This window comes from Macaca fascicularis, chromosome 14, assembly GCF_037993035.2.
Source record: "Macaca fascicularis isolate 582-1 chromosome 14, T2T-MFA8v1.1".
Taxonomy (NCBI): domain Eukaryota; kingdom Metazoa; phylum Chordata; class Mammalia; order Primates; family Cercopithecidae; genus Macaca; species Macaca fascicularis.
This window is the reverse complement of record NC_088388.1, coordinates 129,629,392-129,654,137: the sequence shown is the minus strand read 5'-3', so window position 1 is coordinate 129,654,137 and position 24,746 is coordinate 129,629,392. Positions and strand designations below refer to the sequence as shown.

At 43.1% G+C, this 24,746-nt stretch overlaps 1 protein-coding gene across 8 annotated transcripts in view; it reads right to left on the bottom strand.

Annotated features, from left to right (window-relative positions):
- NTM (neurotrimin) overlaps nucleotides 1-24,746 on the bottom strand; it is a 1,404,754-nt gene that overhangs the window by 1,090,885 nt on the left and 289,123 nt on the right. For all 8 annotated transcript variants that reach the window (XR_012423935.1, XM_045369936.3, XM_015436083.4 and 5 more), the window contains exon 3: nucleotides 12,055-12,184. Coding sequence is in view for 4 of the 8 variants with exons in the window: in XM_074015665.1 (XP_073871766.1) it covers nucleotides 12,055-12,177 (123 nt within the window). In the remaining 4 variants the exon portion in view is untranslated. The remainder of the gene's footprint in view (nucleotides 1-12,054; nucleotides 12,185-24,746) is intronic.

Below are 24,746 nucleotides of genomic sequence, written 5' to 3'. Positions count from 1 at the left end.
TCATGATGATTATAATAATAGCTGCTATTTATCGAGCACCTACTCGGTGCCATGACTTTGTGCTGTGCTTTAGATGGGTTCTCTCCTCTTTCCTCTTTACCTTTTTTATTTTTTATTTTATTTTATTTTATTTTATTTTTAATTTTTTTTTGAGACGGAGTCTCATGCTGTTGCCCAGGCTGGAGTGCAGTGGCGCGATCTCGGCTCACTGCAAGCTCCGCCTCCTGGGTTCACGCCATTCTCCTGCCTCAGCCTCCTGAGTAGCTAGGACTACAGGCGCCCGCCACCGTGCCCGGCTAATTTTTTTTTTTTTGTATTTTTTTAGTAGAGACGGGCTTTCACTGTGGTCTCGATCTCCTGACCTTGTGATCCACCCGCCTCGGCCTCCCAAAGTGCTGGGATTACAGGCTTGAGCCACCGCGCCCGGCCCCATTTTTTATTTTTTGAGACAGAGTCTCACTCTGTCACCAACCTGGAGTGCAGTGGTGCAATCTCGTCTCACTGAAACCTCTGCCTCCCAGGTTCAAGGAATTCCCCTGCATCAGCCTCCCAAGTAGCTGAGACTACAGGTGTGCACCACCATGCCCGGCTAATTTTTTTTATTTTAGTAGGGACAGGGTTTCACCATGTTGGCCAGGATGGTCTCGATCTCCTGATCTTGTGATCCATCTGCCTTGGCCTCCCAAAGTGTTGGGATTACAGGCATGAGCCACTGTGCCCAGACTCTCTTTCCCTTTTCTTATATACCACCTTAGACGGTAGAGACCATGAACTTTCCCTTTTGCAAATGAGAAACCTGAGTCTCAGAGAGGGAAGTATGGTACTCAATGTCACAAGTCTGGCAGGTCCAGATGGGATCTAGACACACCTGGCTCCAAGCCCTGGGTGCTTACGGGTGCAGATGTGCAGCAGGAGCTGTTGCAGCTTTGCTACTTACCACCTGGGAAAGGAAATAATTAATAATGCTGGTTACCCTTTCCTGAGCACTTCTTTAAGCCTGGCACTGTGTTCAGCCATTTACATATATTATTTTATTTAATGTTCACAAAACCCAGAGAGGCAAGTGTTTTATCCTTAATTTACTCTTGAATCATTTGAGCCTCAAAGATGATGTAAGCATGCTGGCAAGGAGCAAAGGCATCCCGTGGACCTTTGCCTACAAGCTGCTGTTCCTCACCTCAGCCCCGGTGCATACAGGTACATTCAGATGTTGTTGCTTTGGTATTCACAGGACTATCTCTCATCAGCATCACTTCACCCACCAGTGAAGGAGTGAATTTGGTATTCACAGGACTATCTCTCATCAGCATCACTTCACCCACCAGTGAAGGAGTGAATTCTGTCTGTTAGCTGGGGAAGGAAAAGTACACTTGCCCTATCCAAAGTCAGATAAATCTTCGGTTCTGGAGGACAGAAGAAGCCCCTCATTCTAAAGGTCCTCCCAGTCAAGACCATTCAGGGACCACCATTCCTTTGGCATGAGCCCATGGCCTGAGGAGTGCCTAACCTGGATAGCAGTCTGCATCAGAGTGGACTGGTTAAGAGCAGGGCTTTGACAGTAATGTATTCTGCGGATCAAGTTCTGGCTGTGTTGCATGAATTGCATGAGTCATGTTCCCCCCGAGCCTCGGTTTTCTCATCTGTAAACTAGTGATTAGAAAGGCAACTTCTCAGGGTTGCTGAAAGATTATAAGAAATAATGTATGCAAACACATAAAATGCTTAGCCTAGTGCTTGATTGCTTGATTAATGGAAGCTATTATTACTCTTAATGACTAAGGGCACTGGGGCTGAGACAGTTTTCTGGCTGCCTCCAAGCAGAAGGAGAAATGGCATGCTCCCCCAAGCTTAGCGTACATTTCACCCCCATTTCCCGGTGTGGGGAAAGCTCCATCACACCGCTCCCATCAATAACAGTTGATTCCAATCCCAAGAGAGAGCCCAACTGCACGTGGACTTGCAGTTGGAAGGATGCTGAGGCACAAAAGTAAGCATGGAGGGAACCAAGGACGTGTGGCCCTCCAATGTGTGGTAGAGCCTCGAGTTCAGCAGACCCCTGCACATACCAGCATTTGTGGCCCAGGCAAACCGGCCTGCAGGAGGCCAGCGACCCTGTGCCCTGTCTCAAGGATCCGATGTGTGCCCAGGATCCCTGTGGAGGCAAAGATCCTGCCGCTCTCTCCATCCACCAGCACACCACTCCCACGTGCATGCACACACATGCACACATGTGCACAGGCACATGCACACACAGACACATGCACACACACACAGGCCTACCCCACCCCCAACACACACACAGCAGTCAACATGCCCTGCAGAGAGACCTCACTGGTCAGGCACTGGAGCCTCCTTGGGGGCGGGATGTCCTGTGAGGCACTTGCAGCCCCTCCATGGCTATAGAAACTCACTTTCCCCTCAGCCCTCTTTCTGCCAGTCACCTTCTGTCAAGGAGTGATTACGCTCCTTTCTGTCAGGAACACTGAGTGATTGTGGCAAGAAAATTGCCTTCAGCGATAGGGATTTAAGAAACGCTTTTCCTGAAAATAGTGCTCAAATTAATTAACTTGGAGGAAAAGGTTGCTTTTTTCTTTTTTTTTTTTTTTTTGGTCTGGATTTAATTTATTTTTTCCCAAAGAGTTTTTTGTTGTGTGATGAATAGTGAGGAGGGTTTACCTCCTTGGACATACAGCTGGAGTCAGGGAGGCATTGCAGGCCCCCATCCTGTGAGACACCAGAGGCATGCTCCTCGGAGCCGAGCGGGCAGGGAAGTGGGAGGGACCGGCCGGAAGCAGGATGCGTTTGCAGGAGGTAGTGGGTGTCCACAGTAAGAATGTAAGATAATAGTGGCAGTGGAAAGCACACGGGGTAGGCACACAGCTGCCTGGGTGCTGGCACCGTCCCTGACACTAACTGGAAATGTTCACTCGGCTTCTCTACAATAGGGATGTGATTCTGATTGCAGCTGCCAGTCAGGCTGGTTGCTGGGAGGACCAGATGAGGCACACCTGGGGTTATATTTTGTGCTCAGTTCTGTGATTCCTTCATGGACCCTGACAGGAGAGTGGTTCAAGGCCACGGGGCAGAGGGCGGAGGGCAAAGAACAAGGGCTTTCTGAAATCAAGGCCAGTACCAGTGTCACAAGCTGCATGATCTTGGCTCAGTAATCTGATCTCTCTCAGCTTTTATGCCCTCGTCGTAAGATGGGGGTAAAAAATAAACACATCAGCATCATTGTGAAAAGCAATGAATCAACTAAAAGACTCAACCTAAAATTGATTGATAAATAGTAATTCCTTCCTCCATCCTAGTCCTATGCAATACACTAATAGGCACTCAAAAAATGTATGTGTATAATATTTTTTGAATGGACAAAAGTGATTAAATATTATGCATGCATTAATTAATAATGACTTTTTTTGCATGCACACTTTGATCTCTGTCAGGTCAGAGTGAAAACCATTAAAATATCACATAAAGGAACTCCCAGTGTCCGTGGAACTTCGAGATCACCTCTGTGACTCACTCAGCTTTCTGACAGCTGCCTTTTCTAGGCCTTGTCCTCCACTTATATTCAAGAAATACAAAGATATTTCTTCTTCACCTTGACCAGCATTTCTTACCTGGAGTACACGGACGGGCTTTCTAGGGTCCACAATCCATACCTGCATTTGATTCATCAAGTACTCTTGGGCATTAAATCCATAGCTTTCACTGGGACAGGGATGGGCACAGCTGTGACCACACACACACACACACACACACACACACACACACATATTCCCCAGTCCTGATGCCCCCACCTGGCAGCTGCACACTCCTGAGGACTGAAGAGCTGTGCTCCTGCAGCCTCTGCCTCTCAGGAGCCTGTGGATGTTTCAGAGCATCTCACCAGCCTGGCTCCAGGCTGGGTGTGCACAGTTTGCAGGTGAAACAAAAGGAAGGAAATTATCTTGCCCTGAGACATGCAACAAGAACATTCCACTCATCTTTGACTACTAACCCATAATTGAGAGGAAGGCAAGAAGCAGATCTCATGCAATCAGGGTGACTGCTGAGGAGTTTTAAAGCAATCAAAAGGACGCTCCCAGTGGGAACCACTGGGGCTCAGGTCCACCTCAGGGATGCAGCCCTGAGATCCCTGCTCCGAGATCCCAGCTGTGGTCAGAAGAATGGCAGGCGCGCAAACACCATTTCTGATCAAAGGCAAGAGGGAGGCATGCATGATGCCTTTCCTACTTTCAAAGAATTTTAAAAGAAAGGCCATGCTATGAAATGGGTTTCGCATCATTTTCATATAGACTGTAGGACATCTTTGGGTTGGACACAGCCCAGGACTTGCATTCAGATACTCCTACTATTACTACTACCATAAATAATGTAAGTATTACCTTATTTTCCTGATTAGTTTCTGTGTTTATACAGTAGTCAAACACCGAAGGCAGGAGGCCTAGGGAAGTGAATGCAGAAGTGGGTACCCAAGCACATTGTGACATGGATAAATTAGCCCCGTTTCAAAACTTGGAGGAGTAATTAAAGACAGATGGAGAACTGCTCATACGGACCTCGGCTTCTATTTCCTCGCCTCCCACTCAGTGCCTAGCGTGGAACTTTACATACAGCGAGCACTCAATACTTGTGAAATATCAGGGAGTAGTCACGATTTTTTTCCTCACCTTCATCTCAAGAATAATGACAGCTTTTATTCATTTCAGCTTGGCTTCTCAGAGTGCAGTCCGTGAACCTTTGCTTCAGAATCACCTGGGGACCTTGTTTAATATGCAGCTCCCCGGCTCCTTTCTCAGATATCCTGAGCCAGGCCCTTTAGAGGTGAGGCCTGGGAAAATGCAGTCTAGTAAGCCCACCAAGTGTGCCTTATGTTCTTTGAAGTTTGAGAAATCCTGACTTAGATAAATGAATGTTTGTTCAGTAGTAGCTTTAAGTCCTTTTCAGAAGCACTTAGTAAATTTTCTAAACCATGTATTGAGGCATCTTTAAAATCACGTTCTACAAAGCCTTTCTTCTGACTGATTCAGAATTAAGTATAGGAAGGTTTAAGCAATAAAGTGTGGGGGTAAATTTTTCTCATACTTCCTGTTACTTCATTAAGACTGTCGGCCTGCATATCAGAGAGGATGATCCAAGAATGTTCTTAGCTCCTAACTCATCTTCCTAGCTGACCGAATAGGCACCTGTGGCCAGGGGAAATCTGCTGGCCTCTCTCACTGGGTTTCCCCTGGTTTGTGACATTACAGATGGACTGTGGTGGTCACTGCTATTATCTTGATAAAACATATTATGGGGCCGGCACAGTGGCTCACACCTGTAATTCCAACACTTTGGGAGGCTGAGGCGGGTGGATCACTTGAGGTCAGAAGTTTGAGACCAGCTTGGCCAACCCCGTCTCTACTTAAAAAATACAAAAATTAGCCAGGTGTGGTGGCACACACCTGTAGTCCCAGCTACTTGGGAGGCTGAGGCAGGATAATCCCTTGAACCTGGGAGGCAGAGGTGTGAGCCGATATCACGCCATTGCACCTGGGTGACAGAGGGCGACTCCATCTCAAAAAACAAAACATATGATGGGAGGTATCAGATGAGATGAAGAAACAGAAGGAGATGAAATTAGTGAAAATGAGAGAAGAGAAAAAGAGAAGAGAGGAGAGGAGGGAAGGGGAGGAGAGGGGAGAGGAGGAAAGAGAAGAGAGGAGAGTTGATTATCTAGTTGGAATAAACCCCCGTTGCCTTGAAAGTATTCTGCATAAGCAAGGCCTTTAATGGAATGAGGATTGAAGGACTGGCCCAGAGGAACAAAAGGAAGGAATAAAGAAAGGTGACAAATCGAAGAAAAGAGCAAAGAGAAATAAGGATTGGCAAGAGCAAAAAGAACGTGAAGTACAAAGACTCCAAAGGAGTAAGGGTTTTTTTTTTAACTTTGCAAACACTCCATTTTACTACACTTAATTAATCATAACACAGGAACATAAATGTTTAAAGGGTGAAATAAAATGTACAGAAATATAGTCATACTCAACAAAAATGAGAACACATAAATTTAACATAAGGTTGTCATCCCTGCAGTCTCCAAGCTCACGGGAGTCAGCATCTCCACTTCAATTCCTCCAGCCACAAGCAAGTTCATAGTAATGAAGCTCTTTCTTCATTCTGGCTGAAATCAGTGAGTGAAATGCAGGAGGAAAGAGAAAAAAATGTTCCAAAGAGAGAGGAAAAGGGCAGAGAAAAAGAGCAAGTATGACAGCGACAGAAATAACTTTATTCTCTCATGCTGGTGCCCTTCAGGCCAGGAAGTTCTCTGACGTGTCTAACTCAAATATCTCCTGCAATTCCAGCCAGTTTCATGATTTCCTGGGTCCATTCAATAAAAGCTGTGACAATTTACTGATTCAAAATACTGCAACATAAAAGAACAAAAATTTAAATAGAGTTCGACAGACCTTCTTTCTGAAATCTTGGATCTGCATGAAAGCAGAGTAGAGGCAGAGAATACACCAGGAACGAGAAAAGTCTCTCCCCCTTTTCAACTATAAAAACCATCTGGATTTCCTGTCTCCTTGCCCCAAAGCCTTCTGCTATCAATATCTGGACATTTTCATCACGCTGCTTGAATCAACAGTGATTCAGGCCTATGTGGGGGGTGAAACTAATATAGTCCTTTGTTGGGGGAACTGAGGAATCATCACGTGACATCCTCAAGCTGACTTTATTCTCAGGCTTGACCTTCTGATGGTCTGTCTTGGTTCTGGTAACTGAGGTTTTGGGAAGCCGAAGGGCACCATTCTCTCAAATCTGAACTCTGCTCATGTCTCAGCTTCCACGTTGGGGGCCTTTTCATGCCAGGAAGGTTGCTGTTGCTGTCCCAGAATGACCAACCAGATGGACTTCTAGGACCTGTTTACATTTCCTTAGTGCATAGTTTCCTCCCCTGCCTGCTCTTGTACACATAAGCTCCCTTTCACTGGACTTGTATAATGAGCAATTCTTCCTCTATGAAGCCCCGGGAGCTTATCAATCTCCAAATCCCACTTCTGTAGAGGCCCCCGAAGCTTGTTGGACTGGCCCCGACAGACACCCTTCTTCGCCTGCTTCGGGGACTGCATTTCAGTGGGCTGAGTCCTCCTTGGTTGACCAAAGCACACTGGGAAGGTTATAGCTGGTCTGTTGTGCCTTCAATGGATGGCAAAGGAAAATGGCTTAGATTCATGGTGGGCCTGTGGTTTGGCTACGGCTGCTTCAACCTTCCCTTGTATCCAAATCTGTGCGGTTTGTCCACCTTGGAAGTTTGTGTTTATCTCTGGGACAAACCAAACTAACCCCTGCCTTTTCCAAAGTTCTCAAATCCTTATGAGGCCATGGAATGTTAGAAATGGATAAGGATATAGGCCAGGCGCGGTGGCTCAAGCCTGTAATTCCAGCACTTTGGGAGGCCGAGACGGGCGGATCACAAGGTCAGGAGATCGAGACCATCCTGGCTAACACGGTGAAACCCCGTCTCTACTAAAAATACAAAAAAATCTAGCCGGGCGAGGTGGCGGGAGCCTGTGGTCCCAGCTACTCGGGAGGCTGAGGCAGGAGAATGGCGTAAACCCAGGAGGCGGAGCTTGCAGTGAGCTGAGATCCGGCCACTGCGCTCCAGCCTGGGTGACAGAGCGAGACTCCGTCTCAAAATAAAATAAAATAAAATAAAATAAAAAAAGAAAGAAATGGATAAGGATATAAATTTCAGTGTCACATATCTGAGCTATATACCGACTCCTGTGGAACCTTGGCCAAGAAACTTCATTCTCAGCTCTCTGTAACATGTGGCTAGAGTCTCACAGGAATGGGGTAAAGGTTCAGAATGATTGCGCGACATTCTTATCACAGTGTCTAGCACAGAGATACTGCGGAGGAAAAGCTGATGAATAGTTTCTGCCTTTCTGAAGTCCCCAGGGTTCCGTAATTGTTCTTTGGAAGTTTTGTCATTATAGAGGCAAACCTCAGAGAACGCCAAGGTAGGGAGACCTTCTCCCTTGCCAGGAATTCCACCCCCGCCCCCACCCAGTCTACAGTGCTGGCTCCCCGTGTCCTTTGATCCTGGGAGGCCACTCCTATGGCCCAGTGGGTGAGGACATCATTCTTGTATCAGCAAAAGCCTCATCATACCTCGCAACTCCCAGTCCCCATGCCTTCTGTTTCTTTTCTCCAAGACTATGGGAGAGCACAGAAAACACGATTTTATGAATGCTTGGAATTCAGACCCAGTATGTGACCTAAAGCATTTAGCGTCCTTTTATGCCATTCCTGAGAACTCCGATTATTGTAACCACATCTATTATAATTGATAACCCAAAAACTAACAGCAATACACTGTGTCTTCACCCAGAGAAGCTTGGAGGACCCCACGTGCAACCTAAGGCTACTTGCCCTATGTGGGAGAACACGTTTTCCTTGACAAATGTCTGACTGTAATCTGCTTTTCAATAGGTGGTAGATGCTCTCGGGCCTTGTAACTGGGCCACAGTAACCTGTGAGGGGTCACGATTTATATCTGAGAGGGTATGGTCACCACCACCTCTAACCACCAGTGCATGTCCAGCAGCCCCTGAAGGGGCTGTGGGACTCCTGAGCCACCTGCTGTGTGTCCATAATTATGGTGTTGACTGATAGATTTCAACAAATAAATCCAATTCTGAAAGATTCTAAAAGCCACATTCAAGTGAATGAGCAGAGTACACGAATCAATTAATTGTGTCTATTTTGGTCACTTGAAGGAAAGGGACAATATTTCATCAACAGCCTTTAGGGTAGGGATGACAAGCACTAACATCTGGAATCTGAGATCACCCTGATATCTTGGAGAATGTGGAGGCTCAAACAATGAGCCACGTCCTGGTCAGCTGTTTCAAAATGGCCCCAATCCTTTCCCTTTCTTTATCCATTGCCCTTTTAAGTGGAGCCCATGCCTCCACTCCTAGAATCCAGTCTGGTCCTGCAGTAAGAATGACCGCACCCCAGTTCCAAGCCCAGGCCTCGAGAGGCCTTGCATTTCTCTGTGTGCTCTCTTGGAACCCTGTAACTGTCATAAGAACAAGGCCAAGCTTGTCTGCTGGAGAATAGAAGACCACAGGGACTGGGACCAGACCATTCATGAGAGGCCATCCTAGACCAGCTCCTCCCAGACAGCCAACAGCTGACTCCAGAAACATGAGATTCCAGCCCAGAAGAGTTGCCAGTGAGCTAAATGAATGTCCATTGTTTGATGCCACAGGGCTTTGTGTGTGTTTGTCTGCTTTTCTTACACAGTATTATTGTAGCAATACCTAACAGATAAAAAAGGTAGCACCACATTATATCCCAATGAATCCAGCCGTAACTACTGACCATAACCTTAAGATGTTTTTTCTCTTTTATAAGTTGCTCTTCCCACGTGTAGCTGATTGGGTCCAAGGCTACTGATTCCCTAACTATCTGTGGTCAAGGACCAGCTTTTTATTTACATATTCTTTTGTCCTATTTCTGTTTTGTTTTTACTTCTTATTTGAAATAATTATGGATTTATAAGAAATTGCAAAAAAATCAAATAATACAGGGAGGGCCAAGAATTTTTTTCTTTTTCCCCAATCCATTGTGGATCAAATATTTTTGTAAAATCAAAAAAGAAAGAGAGAAAAAGAAAGAAATAAAAGGAAGGAAGGAAGGAAGGAAGGAAGGAAGGAAGGAAGGAAGGAAGGAAGGAAGGAAGGAAGGAAGGAAAGAAAGAAAGAAGGAAAGAAAGAAAGAAAGAAAGAAAGAAAGAAAGAAAGAAAGAAAGAAAGAAGAAAAGAAAAGAAGAAAAGAAAGACAGACATACAGAAAGAGAAATAAGTTACCGGGAAGATGAAACAAAATCTTAAAAGATGTGTAAAGTATTAGTCCAAATTCTTTATGATTAGATTAAAAGGAATAGACATAAAGTTACACACATTTTTATGAAAATTTCTAAATGCTTATTTTGGGTTTGTACATGTAGCTCATGTTTTGTGGCTTGGTCCCAATCCACAGACCACTTCTAAGTAGTATTACTTTCAACTTTCCTGGAGATGAGAAATGGAAACTAAGCTTAAGTACAGTGGGAATAATTTTGGTCTCGAATGAACCTAAGGTCTTTCACAGAGGATATTTTTACAATATATTTTACCCTAAGTGCTATAAAAGAGTGCTTTTGTGGTTATCTAACCCTGGATGATGGGAAGAAAAAACACAAAATACATTTCAGCCTTTATACAGGAATTTTCCTTACTGATTTTCTTTCTTCTCTTCATCACTAAAACAAACAACAAAAACAAAACACAAACACTGGCCAAGCGCCGTGGCTCACGCCTGTAATTCCAGCACTTTGGGAGGCTGAGGTTGGCAGATCACTTAAGCTCAGCAGTTCGAGACCAGCCTGGGCAACATGGTGAGACCCCATCTCTATAAAAAATAAAAAAATTAGCCAGGCATGATGTGTGCACCTATAGTCCCAGCTACTTGGGAGGCTGAAGTGGGAGGATCACTTGAGCTTGGGAGGTTGAGGCTGCAGTGAACCTTGATGGCACCACTGAATTCCAGCCTGGGTGACAGAGCAAGACCCTGTCTCAAAAAAAAAAAAAAAAAAAAACAAAAAATACAAAAAACACAATGCAAGGCCATGCCAGCGTTGAGGTTCAGATATTCAATATGCTTGCCTCTAAACAATGTAAATCAAAATGAATGTATTACTAGCTAATATGCCCCTACGCCCCTTATGAAAGTTTTAGAGTTTTTCATTTTTTTTGTTTAAATTTCCATTGAGAGGTAGATCCTAATGCCCTGCCTTCTGCCTTTCCTGGATCTTGGGGAAGTAAGCTCCCAGAGAAAAGTCCTCCGCTTCCAAGATGACTCAATGTAGAGATGAAGTAGAAAAACCTCGCTTTGTTCTAAAAGGCAGGAGAAGGAGAGGAACTCTAAAAGATCTGGCTGCAGACCAGGCTGCTGAGGTTGGTACAATATCCCAACTCATTAAGATGATACTCTGATATCCATGACTGCTCCCTCTGACAATTCCCCCCAGCATGGGAAAGACAGCCCACAGCCCACACATGAGAGGCATCATCCACACCATGCATCAGGTCCCTCCTCAGGGAGAGCCTGTCAAGGACTGGACACGATGACAGTGGCGGAAGTGAAGGCAGGTTACTTGTGCCATTTTTCTCTTTTCCTCTTTCTCCACTTACCTAATATATGGCCACCATTCCCTAAGTGTTATAGAAGAGTGTTTAATTTGGTGGGACCATGCAAAAGGATGAGAGGAGGGCAGAGATCACTTGCAAATCATGGAAAGCTCACCCCATTTCCACCCCTGTGCACTGTTTTTCTGCATCTGTTCCTAGCTCTTTCCAATCCCTTCTCCAGGAAAAGGCAAATCTGATCACAGCACTATTACGTTTCCAAAGCATTTGAAGTCTTCCCATTGATCTTAGAACAAACCTTCAAGGTCATAGTATGGTTTCTATGGTCCAGCATGGCTGAGCCCCTAAGAACATGTCATCTTCAGGCCATCTCAAGTGCCTCACTCACTTGGGCACCTTCATATTGGTCTTTTCTCCCTCAGACTTAACAAGCTCCTTCCCACATCTGGATCTCCACCCCATCCTCAATCACACTCCTTTTCTCCTAACTTCCCATGTTTCATTTCTCAGCCTTCAACTCCCAAAGTAAATTAAACCCCCGACATCAGTTCTGAGCTCTTTTGCCCCCATCCCACCACAGACACTATCACAACTGTACAACTGTAGGCATATCATTTTGTGTGTGATTTCTGTTTATTTATTTATTTTTTTTGGAAATCATGCTCTCTAGCTTGTACACACCTTGCTGTTATCTTGTCTTCTCTACTTGACAACTCTAGCCTTACACTTTTGATAAAACCAGTGATGCATTGGTTGTCAATATAGTGACCACCTGCAAAACTTCTGAAATATCCTCTGTAGAGAAGCCCCAGTAAGGCTGTGTACCCATTGTATATGCCCTTTTAGAGAGAGCCCGCTAAAGTACCTTGTTTGTCAAAAAAAGAGACCTTCCAGAATGACTCAGTTGCCTTGCTCTTTCCTTCACCATCAGGACGATGAGCGCCAACTCTATGTCGAGACATTCCCCAGTCCTAGTTGCTTCCAACATGGAGGAACTAAAAGACAAAGTTGAACAGATATTTATTCTTTCAGCTACAACTTGAGTGGCTGCTCAATATTTAAGTCAAAGGAGAATCCCTACAGTCATGCATCAAACTTCAATTACTAGGTTTCATTTAGAATACCTGCTTACCCACACTAAGCCCTTACCCACAAACACACCTCCTTTGTCCCTCATAGTTGAAGTCCATTCAGAATATATACCATAAATGTATTTAAAATAGTGTTCATGTGGAAAGAAATGAGTATAATTTTGAATTCATACTTGCTATTGTCATTTTGAGTTTTTAGTAAAAATTATTTTTTCAATACTTTTTAATATCAATTATTAATGTGATATTAATATTATCACATGTGATAAAACTGGCCAGTATTCAGCACAATGTTTTGGTCAATGTATTTTAGTGAACATTAATTTTCCATTTAAAAAATTCAGATTACAACTACTATTTCTGTAGAGTCTCATGATGTCAAACACTATTGAACCTGCAGTAGCATCAATCCATGAAACAGGTCAGACATCACCAAACCTACGAGGATTCTTTCATTTATGATACATCTATTAGAGGCTTAAACAGTTAGCCATTTTGTCATAGAAGAATATACTAAGAAACTGCATGTAAATATAAACAGGGATTCTCTTGTGACGTCTCCTTTTTGGAGGGCTGAGAAGGCTGCTGCTTCCTGCCATGATGGGGTAACAAAAATTGGGCTTAACTGACCATAATAAACAATCAGAAAACTAAACAAAATGTATGAATTAACTGTTTTCAGACATTAAATAACAAAAACAAAAAATAATAATTGCTGAAAGAAGATAAAATTTCTGGAGGAAATTTCTAAACTGCATTCGGGAAGGGTAACCCTAACAATATGTAATAGCCTTCATGAATCAAGGACAGAGAGAACGGAGTTCAAGAAACCTTTGACTACGGAATGTTGTAGGACAGAGTTCCAGAAAGGAGGAAACTAGCCTGGCAATCCTAAAATATTAACTTGGTGTTTACAAAAAAGTTTGCTAACCCTTGCCCTAGAAATAAAAACCACAGTTTATAAAGTAATAGTTTTACTGGATGAAAGTAACAACAGATTAGACACTGTGGAAGAAAAGATCAGTAAACATGAAGACAATAATAGACTCTATCTAAAATAAAGCATCCAGAGAAAAAAGACTGCAAATAAAATAAACAGAGCCACAGCGATTTGGGGACAATATTTAGTGGTCTAATGTACATGTAACAGGAGTAGTAGAAAGAAAGGGAAAAGGGAATAAAGGATAAAATTATTTTAAAAATATAATGGCTTAAGTTTTTAAAAATTTTATAAAAACTATAAACTCAGAAATGAAATAAGGTCAATTAATTCCACACAGAACAAACACAAGAAAACCTCACTGAGGCGTACTGTAATCAAATTGCTTAAAACTGGCGATAAAGACAAAATATTAAACAAATATTAAACACTGCTGGAGGAAAAAGAAGTCACTTTATGTAATAAGAACTAGAGCAGGGAACTATGCAAGCTTTAAATCAATAGAATAACATCTTTAAAGTACTAAAAAGAGAAAAGAAGCTACATTCAGTTAAAACAGTCCCTAAAAATGAAGACAAAATAAAATCTTTCGCAGACAAACAAAAACTGAAAGAATTTATTACCAATAAATCATTGCTATATGATATATTGAAACAAGTTGTTTGGGCAGAAGGAAAACAATGACAGATGAAAATATAGACTTACACACACACAAAAGAGCACTTAAAGAGGTCAATATTTTCTTTTTTCTTTTTAATTTATCAGATAAATGAATGTTCAAAGCAAAAAGAAACCAACGTATAATGGGATTTTATAATATACGTAGAAGTAAAATGTATGATCACAACAGCACAAAGAACGGGGGGGAATGTAAGGACATTCATTTCATTTTTTACATTACACAAGAAATAATATTATTTCAAGGCAGTCTATGATAACTTAAGTGCATATTACAAACCCTAGAACAACCATTAAGAGAAAAGTAAACAAGATATATAGCTAATAAGCCAACTGTGGATATAAATGGAATAATAGAAAATTTATCTTTTATCCAAATAGTAGCAGAAAATGATGAAATAAATCTAACGAACACGTGAAACAAATACAAAACAAGTAGCAGGATGATAGGCTTCAAACCAATTATATCAGTAATTATATTAAATGTAAATGGTCTAAATGCATAAAGAAAAAGGCAAATATCAGACCGAATACACAAGCAATACCAAACTACATGATATCCACTAGAAATCTTTTAATATCAAAAAATAGATGTGCTTTAAAAATATGTCATGCAAAAATTAACCATAAGGAAGCTGGAGATGCTGTATTAATATGAAACAAAGTAGAACAAAAGGTATTACCATGAATAAAGAATGGCATTTCAAAATAAAGGGCTACAGAATTATACATTTTCAATTCCAGCACAATTAAAATGAATTTTCTTATGGTATTTCTATTATCAAGCATCCAAGCTGATTAAAGTTAAGCCCTGTTTCAGCTACTTTGGACTTGAATTTTTAAAAACTAGAAAGCAGATTACATACTCCTTTCCTGTTCCAATCCTACTTTCCAGTATATACAACTTTGTTTGTCACTCTTTATCTAATTCCTTTTATTTATCTAAAGTTCTCTTCAGTCCTTCTCTTTTATTCTTCAGTTGCTATCTTGATCCAAGCAGATTGATATCTTAATTTGAGTTCTGTTTTGTCTTATGTTACTTCTACCTGTGGCAGAGCCTGCAAATTGTCCACCAATATCATTTTATCCTTCTTCCTTTAATAGCAGAACTCCTGTCTTTAATCTGGGAATATTGGTACCCAGTGGAAGGCTAACTTTCGAGCCTTGCCTGGCTGTATGGCCATGTGACAAAGCTCTGTCATTTCCTGGTTGTGCTTTAAAAGGAATCTGTATGTGAGCTTCATGCTTCTGTCCATCTTCCCACTGGCTGAGAAACACTTGTGATAAAGTGGCTGAGATTCCTTTTTTTGTTTAAGCTCTATATTACTGGGTGGCTCTCTTTGTAATAGCAGCTTAGAATAAATCCTAACTAATACTGTATAGTACCTCTTTAATTTTCTTTGCCCAAGAGAGCTGATAAATTTGCATAGTAACTCAAATTTCTCCTGCAATCCCTGTATTATCCCTATTTAAAGAAAACAATGAGAAATTGCTGTTACTTTTTAAACTGCGAACAAGGACTCTGAGAAAAGAATCCAGCCCCTACTTTTACTCTTGCTAACTTTATCCATGATAGAGTCAACTTATTTCTTTAAAACACATGCAGGTGATTGTTAGTCTCTAAAGAAGTGAAGACCCCCTAGAGAAAGCTGTTAATGTGACTTTTCAGTAAAAGAAAACAATAGGCACATATAGATTCCGGTGTCAATTTGTTAGGCTCAGGATGAGCCCCCTCATCCTTCTCAACCTCTCCAGGCTGCCTCATGAAAGGGGAAGGGTGTGCCTGTTCTCCACACTACACAGGCTTTCCTGAGCCTGGCCCCACACCTAGCTTCTTCTGGGCTGCAGATTTTCTTTCCTCCCAGCTTCAGCTGCTCCTGTTTTCCTGTTTCTAACACTCTTCTTTTGTCCTCAGGAGTCATTATGGAGACATAACTAACCATCAGTCTCTGTATATAATCAGGATTAGAATAATTAAGGTAATATGAAGGGTTGGAAATTTGGAACACTCAGCAAAGCTGAATTGGATTCCTACTATCAAGTTATTTGAATCCTTTCAAACAGCCAGTGGGATAGCCTGTAGAGCCTCCCAGCCCCTGCCTAACCTCTGGAAAAATCTCGTCGCAAAACAAACACTACTGCAGATTAAAACCAAGATTCTCAGGAGGGACCGCTTAGCATCAACATGTTGCCTTGCTTACGTTAAGCCATCTCTGCTCTGGTGCCGGGATGGAGAATAATTGCCAGGATTGTGTGGAGGCCCATCATTTTGCTTTCTCTGAAGCAGCTTTATCAGGAACGAGCCCCAGGGTGGCATTACTTAATCAATAGCAGAGATACAGAGAGAGAAAGAGAGTTCACAATAAACTGATTGCTGCATCTGGTTTCCTATGAGCAGTTACAAGACCAGTGAAAGTCCTCTAATCTCATCAAGCAACCAGACAGATTGATTTTGAGTTCATTAATAGCTGCTGGGGTGAAGGAGAGAGAAAGGAAAAAGAGGAAATGAATGCATCATTGGGATCTACACCCTTAATGCAGATCAAGAAGCTCTTTCAAAAACCATTCCTGGCTAGGAGAGAGCACTGAGCAAAGATCTGGTGCCCGGCCTGGAACCACAATTAACACCCAAGGCCTGGCCTGGAACCACAATTAACACCCAAGGCGACAATTAACACCAAGGACCAAGGAGTAACATCTTCCAACCAGGAAACCACATGTTTTCAATTCATCTGCAAAGCACCCAAAATACAAGTGAAAAGAAAACTCCTGTGTTATTTATGCAGATATTTTGTTTACATGATATCAAATAGCTTTCATCCAAATATTTGGCAGCATTTACATTAATAGAAGTGCTTTAGCAAACTCAGAGCTACCGATCAGCCTTACCCACCAAAGGGAAAAAGAAAACAAACTGAGACTATGCCTAAAAAGAACATGAAATAACAATAAGTCAATTTGATGTTGGATGTAGGTGCTTCTAACTCAGCTAATTCAGAATTGGTAGAGGGCAGGCATATCTAGACTACATTGTACCTCCAAGCTCTTTTTATTCCCTTCTCTGATAACCAACATGTTAATGTTGGGAAGAGCTAGCGACCCATCAAAAAGTGGATATTTTTGATACAGGTGTCTTGTTGCTTTATAGAACAGGTATATTCCTTGAAGGCTGTATACAAATTGATTCAATAGTAAAATACACAGAAGTGGCCAGTTTTACTTAGAGGAATTACAATCCTCTTATGAATAGATAACTGTCTCCTAATATATCAAGCTTTTAATACTAAATTTCAAAATACTGTGCTTTCTTGCAGCAGTCACAACTGTTTCCTGTCAGTGTGAAGTTCAGTCAAAGGCAAGCAAGGTGCTTTCAGACAGGCTGTTAAGACTTTTACAGCAACATTTTAGCAGCGACATTTCTCTGTGCTATTTCTTTCTCAGTAGTCTATGGTAACTTATGAGACTCCTTTATGAGCTACACAAATATTTATTGACTATCTATTATGGGCTCAGCATTGAACTATTATTAGTGATATAATAGACACTCGTGTGGGCATGGTTTTTCACCTGCAACGACACAAGGCCGCTAATGAGTGTTGTGAAATGTGTTAGCTTCAAAAGGTATGGGCTGTTACAACTTGGATGAGTAGGGTCTGCCCTGGGAAGGAGAGGTAAGTTATTCCAGCAGAACCAACAGTTGAGTACAACCTGAGGGGAAACAGCAAGGTGTGTTTGAGGAGCTCAAAGGTGTATGGTAAGCGTTTAGGGAGAAAGGCAGAGAGCAACTGGATTTGTGGCCATGAAATGTGAAGGGGGACAGCAGCTGCAGCACTCACAGGGAATGTGGATTGATGTAGATACTCCAGAGAGGACAAGGAAGGCCCAGAAGACTTGTTCACAAAAGTTGTAACAGATGAGGTGAGAAGACATATATATATATATATATATACACACACACACACACATATACATACACACATATATACACATTTTTTTTTTTTTTTTTTTTGAGACAGAGTCTTGCTCTGTCGCCCAGGCTGGAGTGCAGAGGTGCAATCTCGGCTCACTGCAAACTCTGCCTCCGGGTTCACGCCATTCTCCTGCCTCAGCCTCCCAAGTTGCTGGCACTACAGGCGCCGCCACCACGCCTGGCTAATTTTTTGTATTTTTAGTAGAGACGGGGTTTCACCGTGTTAGCCGGGATGGTCTCGATCTCCTGACCTCGTGATCCGCCCACCTCGGCCTCCCAAAGTGCTGGCATTACAGGCGTGAGCCACCGCGCCCGGCCCAGAAGAGACCATTTTGATGGTAGACTGGAGAATCCACTGTGGGTGGAGCATGGAAAAGAAGGTTAAGATACTTGATGGAAGACGCTGCAGCCTCTGGAGAGATGCACAGTGATGAACCCGTGTGCAGTTGGCTCACATCTTTTGTGGGTCACCCCACCCACCTTGTGCTTCCTACTGCTCAGAGCCTAGTCGGGCTTCCCCAGTCCTGACCCAGCTTGGTGAATGAGCCGGGTCATCAGATCCTTCCTTTCTCTCATTTGCGAGGCTCTGTTAGGAAGGCAGTGATGTTGCTGGGCCATTAAAGGGGTAAAGACAGTAACAACAACCGTGAAACTAAATCAGGTACATTCTAAATCTTCTGTGAAGTAGACACAATTTTTCCTTGTAGAGAGGAAAGTTTTAGATAAATAGCAAAGAATCAGTAAATAATTCAGCCTATGACCTTGATGCTTATTGATTCCTGCAGCTGTTTATCTTTCTCTAGGCTACACAGGAAAGAAAAAGCCCTCCAAAAAAAACAAAAACAAAAAATAAACAATTACCACTTAATTATAAAATTGCCTGGCTTGGAGAGCCTTCTGGTTAGCTTCTGAACACTACGCGGAGGTAAGTTAATCTCTGTAAACCACCCAGCCTGACCAAAGCTTCTGTTTAAAAATTTTAAAGACAAGCTTTGTTATTCTCTGGTATGGATGAAAACATAAAAGAAAGAAACACCCAGATATTCTTCTCATTTTCAGACATGTAGTATATTCAGCCATTCAAGTGACTTGAATGGCTGGTTATTTCTCACCTGTGGGATTTGAATACAGGTTGATTCTAGCCACGGGGAACCAGATACATTAAACATTTGGGGTGCATATGTGAGATGCAGTAAGCCCTTGATCCATGTCTGGGGATAGTAACAGTGATAGATAGATAGTTAGAGGGAAGTTAGCTAGATAGTTACATAGAGGATAGTTACATAGATAGATAGTTAGAGGGAAATGGTAATAATTGCTGGGGTGGCTGTAGTGGCAAAGCTTCAGATTGGGCCGCGAGGGCAGAAGGAAAAGGACGTGTCGTTGTTTCTTGTTGTGTTTTTAACACAAATGATTTATCCTTCAACCTCAGTTTGGATAAAAGTTAGGATACTAAATACTAAAGTCAGCTCTGGTTTCCTGGTTTCACCAGTCACTCCTTAGATGTTGGGAATTTCTCACCATGAGCATCCACAGCCACTCTGAGCATGAGGCTTGATCATGGCGGTGAGTTGGTGAGGAAGTCACCAACTGGAATGTTGGAGTCTGAATAGACACCCTTAGCCCAGCTTGGCCTCTTTTTTTTTTGTTTTGTTTTTGATTCGGAGTCTTGTTCTGTCGCCCAGGCTGGAGTGCAGTGGTGCGATCTCGGCTCACCGCAAGCTCTGCTCCCCAGCTTGGCCTATTTCTTTATACTTAATACCTTAGCTCATGGTTGATAAAAATGCTTGGCTAGCAAACAGCCAGCCATATTAGAAAGTGGACAAAGGACTTGAGTAAACATTTCTCCAAAGAAGGTATGCAAATGGTCAATAAGCACATGAAAAAAAAAAAAGTTCAACATCACTGATCGTTAGGGAAGTGCAAATTAAAACCACAAGATACCACTTTATACCCAGGAGGATGGCTACTATCAATAATAATAATAATAAACAGAAAATAAGTGTTGAGGAGGATGTATAGAAATTAGGACCCCTATGAACTACTGATGGGAACGTAAAATGGTATAACTGCTTGGAAAACAGTATGGAGGTTCCTCAAAAAATTAAAAATAGAATTACTATATGATCCAGCAATTTTCCTTCTGGGCATATACCTAAAACAGTTGAAAATAGGGATCCTAAGGGATATTTGTACACCCATGTTCATAGCAGCATTATTCACAATAGCCAAATGGTGAAAGCCACTGAAGTTGCGTCCTTTGACAGTTGAATGGTTAAACAAATATACCTACAATTAAATATTGTTTAGTCTTAAAAAGGAAAGAAATTCTGACACACATTGCAGCATGGATGAATGTGAATACACATTACGGCATTGAGGACATTACGCTATGTGATAAAAAGCCAATCACAATAAGATAACTACTATAGGAGTCCACTTACATGAGGTGCCTAAAGCAGTTGAAGTCAAAGACATGAGGTACCTACCGCTGAAGTCACAGAAACAGAAAGGAGAAGAGTGGTTGCTAGGAGCTGGGGAAAGGGGGAATGGGGGAGTTGATAAATGGGTGATTAATGGCTTTCAGCTTTGTAAGATGAAAAGGCTTCTAGAGATTGGTTACACAACAATGTGAATGTACTTAACACTATTGAACTCTACACTTAAAAATAGTTAATGTGAAAAATTTTATGTTACATATATTTCACCACAATTAAAAATGTTTTTAAAAAGCTGGAAATGAGTCGTTTTCAACAAGAATATGAACAGAACCATGCAGCTCTATCTCAGCCCTTCTTCCAAGAGCTGATTTGCTGAAAGACTTCGAACATCTAAGTGTTCTCGTAGTTCCCCACTTTCTAAAATATGATGGACAATAATACCTAATTAATATCTCATTAAGGGGTTGGGATTGAGAGAAGCCATTTAGACCAAGAAAAGCATACAACCCGTCACAGAGACCAGCCACCTGCCTCTAACTAAATCAGGAAGGAAAACTGCAGCTCACACATTCACCTCTGGTGCTGGGGGAATGCTGGATTCCTGAGTCACCTGTTCCTGCAGGGTCATTGATAAAATCTCCCTCTCTTAATAATGCGCTCTCACCTTTCTTTAGCACACGCCATGCTGGCACACACATAACTGCATATCACAGGGAGGTTTGTGCCACTCTCCCATCCTGTCATCGTGGACGCTGGGGTACACACATGGGGCTTGAACCCACATCCTGTGAAGCCAAGTTCAGAGGACATACTCTGCTCTCAACCTTCCATCTTTCTTCACGACTGTCGCTCATGTCTAGAGAGCTTGCTTTCTTTCCTTCCTTCCTTCCTTCCTTCTTCTTTAAATATCCACACTCTACCCATCCTCTAGACGTGATTCAACTCTTTCCTTCACTCCTGACCTCCCTGCCTTCCCCCAACTCTTGAAGCCTCTTCCAATATCATTTCAATATCCCGCTCTGACCATTGCCTCCTTTATCCCTTAATCCCCTCTCCCCACATGCCGCCTCTCACTTGACAGGCTCCTGACTTCCTTGTTGTCCTTCAAATGTAGCAGGCACATTCCAGCCTCTGGAACTAGGCCCTCAGTGATGTTTCCTCTGCTTGGAATGCTTTTCCATCCAATGACCACCTGGCCAATCTCCTTCAGAAACTTCCCTGACCACTCTATGTAAAATATCAGTCCATCACCCTCACCCTTTGAACCCCTGTCCACTTCATATCAGGTAGAGATTACTGCTGTCCACCATATGCATCACCATCTGATGTATCAAATATTTTACATATTCACTTATGGCCCATCTCTCCCCACAAGAATGCAAGCTCCATGAGGCAAAGAATTGTGTTCTACTCATTGCTGCATCAGGGTTTGGTGCTCAGTGGGTTCTCAGAAATATGTTGGAGTGGATGAATGAACTCCTACAGTTTTATACACAGTCTAGCACAGAGCTGTGTATAACTCTGTATTGTTTACAGTATGTTCTGAGAAACAATAGCTCTACGGGGTGTTAATAGTGGTTATGCAGGGAAAAAAAGCTTTTTTCCTTCCAACCTAATTTGGCAAAAGCCCAGCTAAAGGAATGTTTTTCCTTCAAGACTCCTGAGACCCTTTCATATTATGCTTTGACATATTGATGTGGTCCCGGAGCTCTGGGGAGCAGGCACCCTGTCCAGGACTCTCCCAGCTGCATGCCCACAGTGATAATTTTGGAGGGGCGTCTGCAAAACACTGCTGACATGCTGTGTGGTGTTAATGACTTCTGCCTGCTGGTGAATTTCTTCCTCCTCTGTGGCCTCAAATTCTCAATTTCTTTATGGTTAAGAACAGGGTTCTGATTGGCCAAAGGCTTGTTTTGATGGTAGGATTTTAGTCTCAAAGAGACACTCTTGGTTTTGTTTGATTCCCATTCACTCAAAGGTATTCTGCTCCATAAAAACACTGGCCATGCCCCCTCAGCACACGCATTCCATCTGGTAATCAGGAAAACTGCTGAAAATAGGGGAGACCCTAAGCTTAATAAAACTGAAAGCTCCAAACCAAACAGAGCCCTCGTGCCTTGCTTGCCACTACAGCACAAAGCAGGAGTTGGTGGGAAGCATGACCAAGAGCCAAGTTTCTTCTCCACGGTTAGGAAGGAGCCACCAGAGATGCGTAAGAGACCCCAGGACTGAGCTATGGAGCCACACAAGTGAGAAATCCAAATGCTTACACTCAGAATTCAGCCAGACGTCCAAGCTCCCTGCCTCAGGAACCCCCGGGGGCTTGGTGTTTGCTGGGCACCCATCCCTGCTTAGCCCTTCACAGCCATCAGCGGGGAGCCCACTAGATGGCAACCTCATGTCAGCTGTAATGAAAGAGTGGTAGAGTCCGACAGAGAGATTCTAAGCAGTTAATATTTATTGAGTGCTCACCTTGTGCCTGGCACAGTTAGAAGCTTTTTCACTCCTTAGTCATTTGATCTGCATAATAGTTGTGAAATTCATATTATATCCCTGTTTTACAAATCTGAAAACTGAGACTCAGAGAGGTCACAGTAATAATTTGCTCAAGGTCACATGGCCAGTAAGTTATGCAGCCCGACCTCCTTGCTGGAAGACAAGGTTTACTATACCCAGCAGTACCCGAAAGACAGTGAGAACAGGAGCAGAGCTCTGAGAGGCGCAAAACTGGCGAGGAGTGGAGTAGAGGGTGGAGATGCAGAAAGCAGGTCATTCTGCTTCTCTGAACATCTACATTCTACTCTCTTGAGCCCAGATGAGAGTCCTGGAACTCGTCTCCAGAAAACAGAAGGCAAATAGCAAAAATTGGGGGGACTGTATTAAACCCTGGTGAGAAAATCCTAACTTTGCAAAAGGAGTCAGGAAGAAGGTAGGGATATAGAGTGGAGAGTCTTTCAGTTTTCAGCTTTCTCAGATGACCCACTGACTTCTCAACGCAACACAACCCTAGGTCCAAGCATCCATCTGGGAGACTTGGTGAAGAGGAAACAACTTCTTTGGAATGAGGCTGAAATTTAGGACGGTGGCATTTACACAATAAGTAATGGTTCCATGGGTTCCTAACATATGCTAAGGTTTTTCCAGGAACCACTGGCTAGGAAGCATTTTTGCTACTAAGGAATATGCAAAATGGCCCCCACTCTCAAGTAGCCTACAGCAGGATTGGAGGAATGGAAGGCAAAGTCTCTAGTGAACACCTAACAACACAAGAGAAGATACAGAGAATGCGGAGATGATAAACACTAAAAGCTTTTAGCTAAGTGTGTCCAGGTGTTGCAGGAAGTTCTCACATAGGAGGTCACAGGCATCACAGCACATTCGGAAAAGCATGGGAAGCAACAGCAGGCAGTGAGTGTACCTGAAGGGCTACACAGAAAAGCCGCACAGAGACAGAGGGGAGAGGCCAGGCCACTGTGCTGGGCTTCTAATGCTAGTTTAAGACATTTGGACTTTAACCTCTAAGGGCCACAGACTTACAAACAAGAAAGTAGCAGATCAGAGGCTATATTTAATGAGTTCAAAATGATTGCAGGATGCAGACAGGATGGCCCTAGGGAGAAGAGGCTTGGACACACTCATGGAAGGGTTTGCAGGAGTCTAGTCAATATGGGTTCTTTTCTCCTGTTCAGTACTCATTTCCCCTTCTCCTAAAGGGCTGACTGGGCCTGGATTTTCCTTTGGGATCCATTTCCTGTCCATCTCAAGCCCTGTGTTTTGGGAGGAGCTGATTCCACTCCCACTTACTTTGAGAGACAGATGTGAGGCCCAGGCCTGGTTAGGCAGAATAGTCCTACCCACACAGAGTGGTAAACAGGCCCCATCTCAAGGTGGCCCTGTGAGAGTCAGCTCTTGTGTTTTTCCAGGAACCACAGGCTAGGAAGCATGTTCTTGGCATGGAGGATGCCAGGTGGGGGTTAAAGCCCAAAGAAGCAGGTGGTCTCTTGCAATGCTGGGGAAAGAGGAATGACACTGGAACAGGGCATGGGGAGCAAGATTTCCAAAGTAACGGAGCCCCTGGATTCAACCGTGTCTGATATGTGCTCTGGAGAAGAACACTCAAACCAAGTAAAGAGGCTGCAGATGGTCAGACATGGTGAGGAACAGTGCTCTGATAAGGTGACACTGGCCATCTTTCCCATCTTCTCTCCTTGGGAGCTCTCTGTATAACCCAGCTGGTCTATAGTGAAGTACACTAAGGAGTGAGAGCTACAGGGGCGTGCAGCAAGAGGGAAGAGCAGAGCGCAGCCCTTGGCCACGCATGCTCACGATGCCTGAGGGGCAGCAGGAAGGCCAGTTTGGCTGGAACTGGCTGAGCAGGAGGGAGAGTGGCAACCGGGAGTCAGGCCATTTAAAGCCTTGTCATCCTTTTAAAGGAAC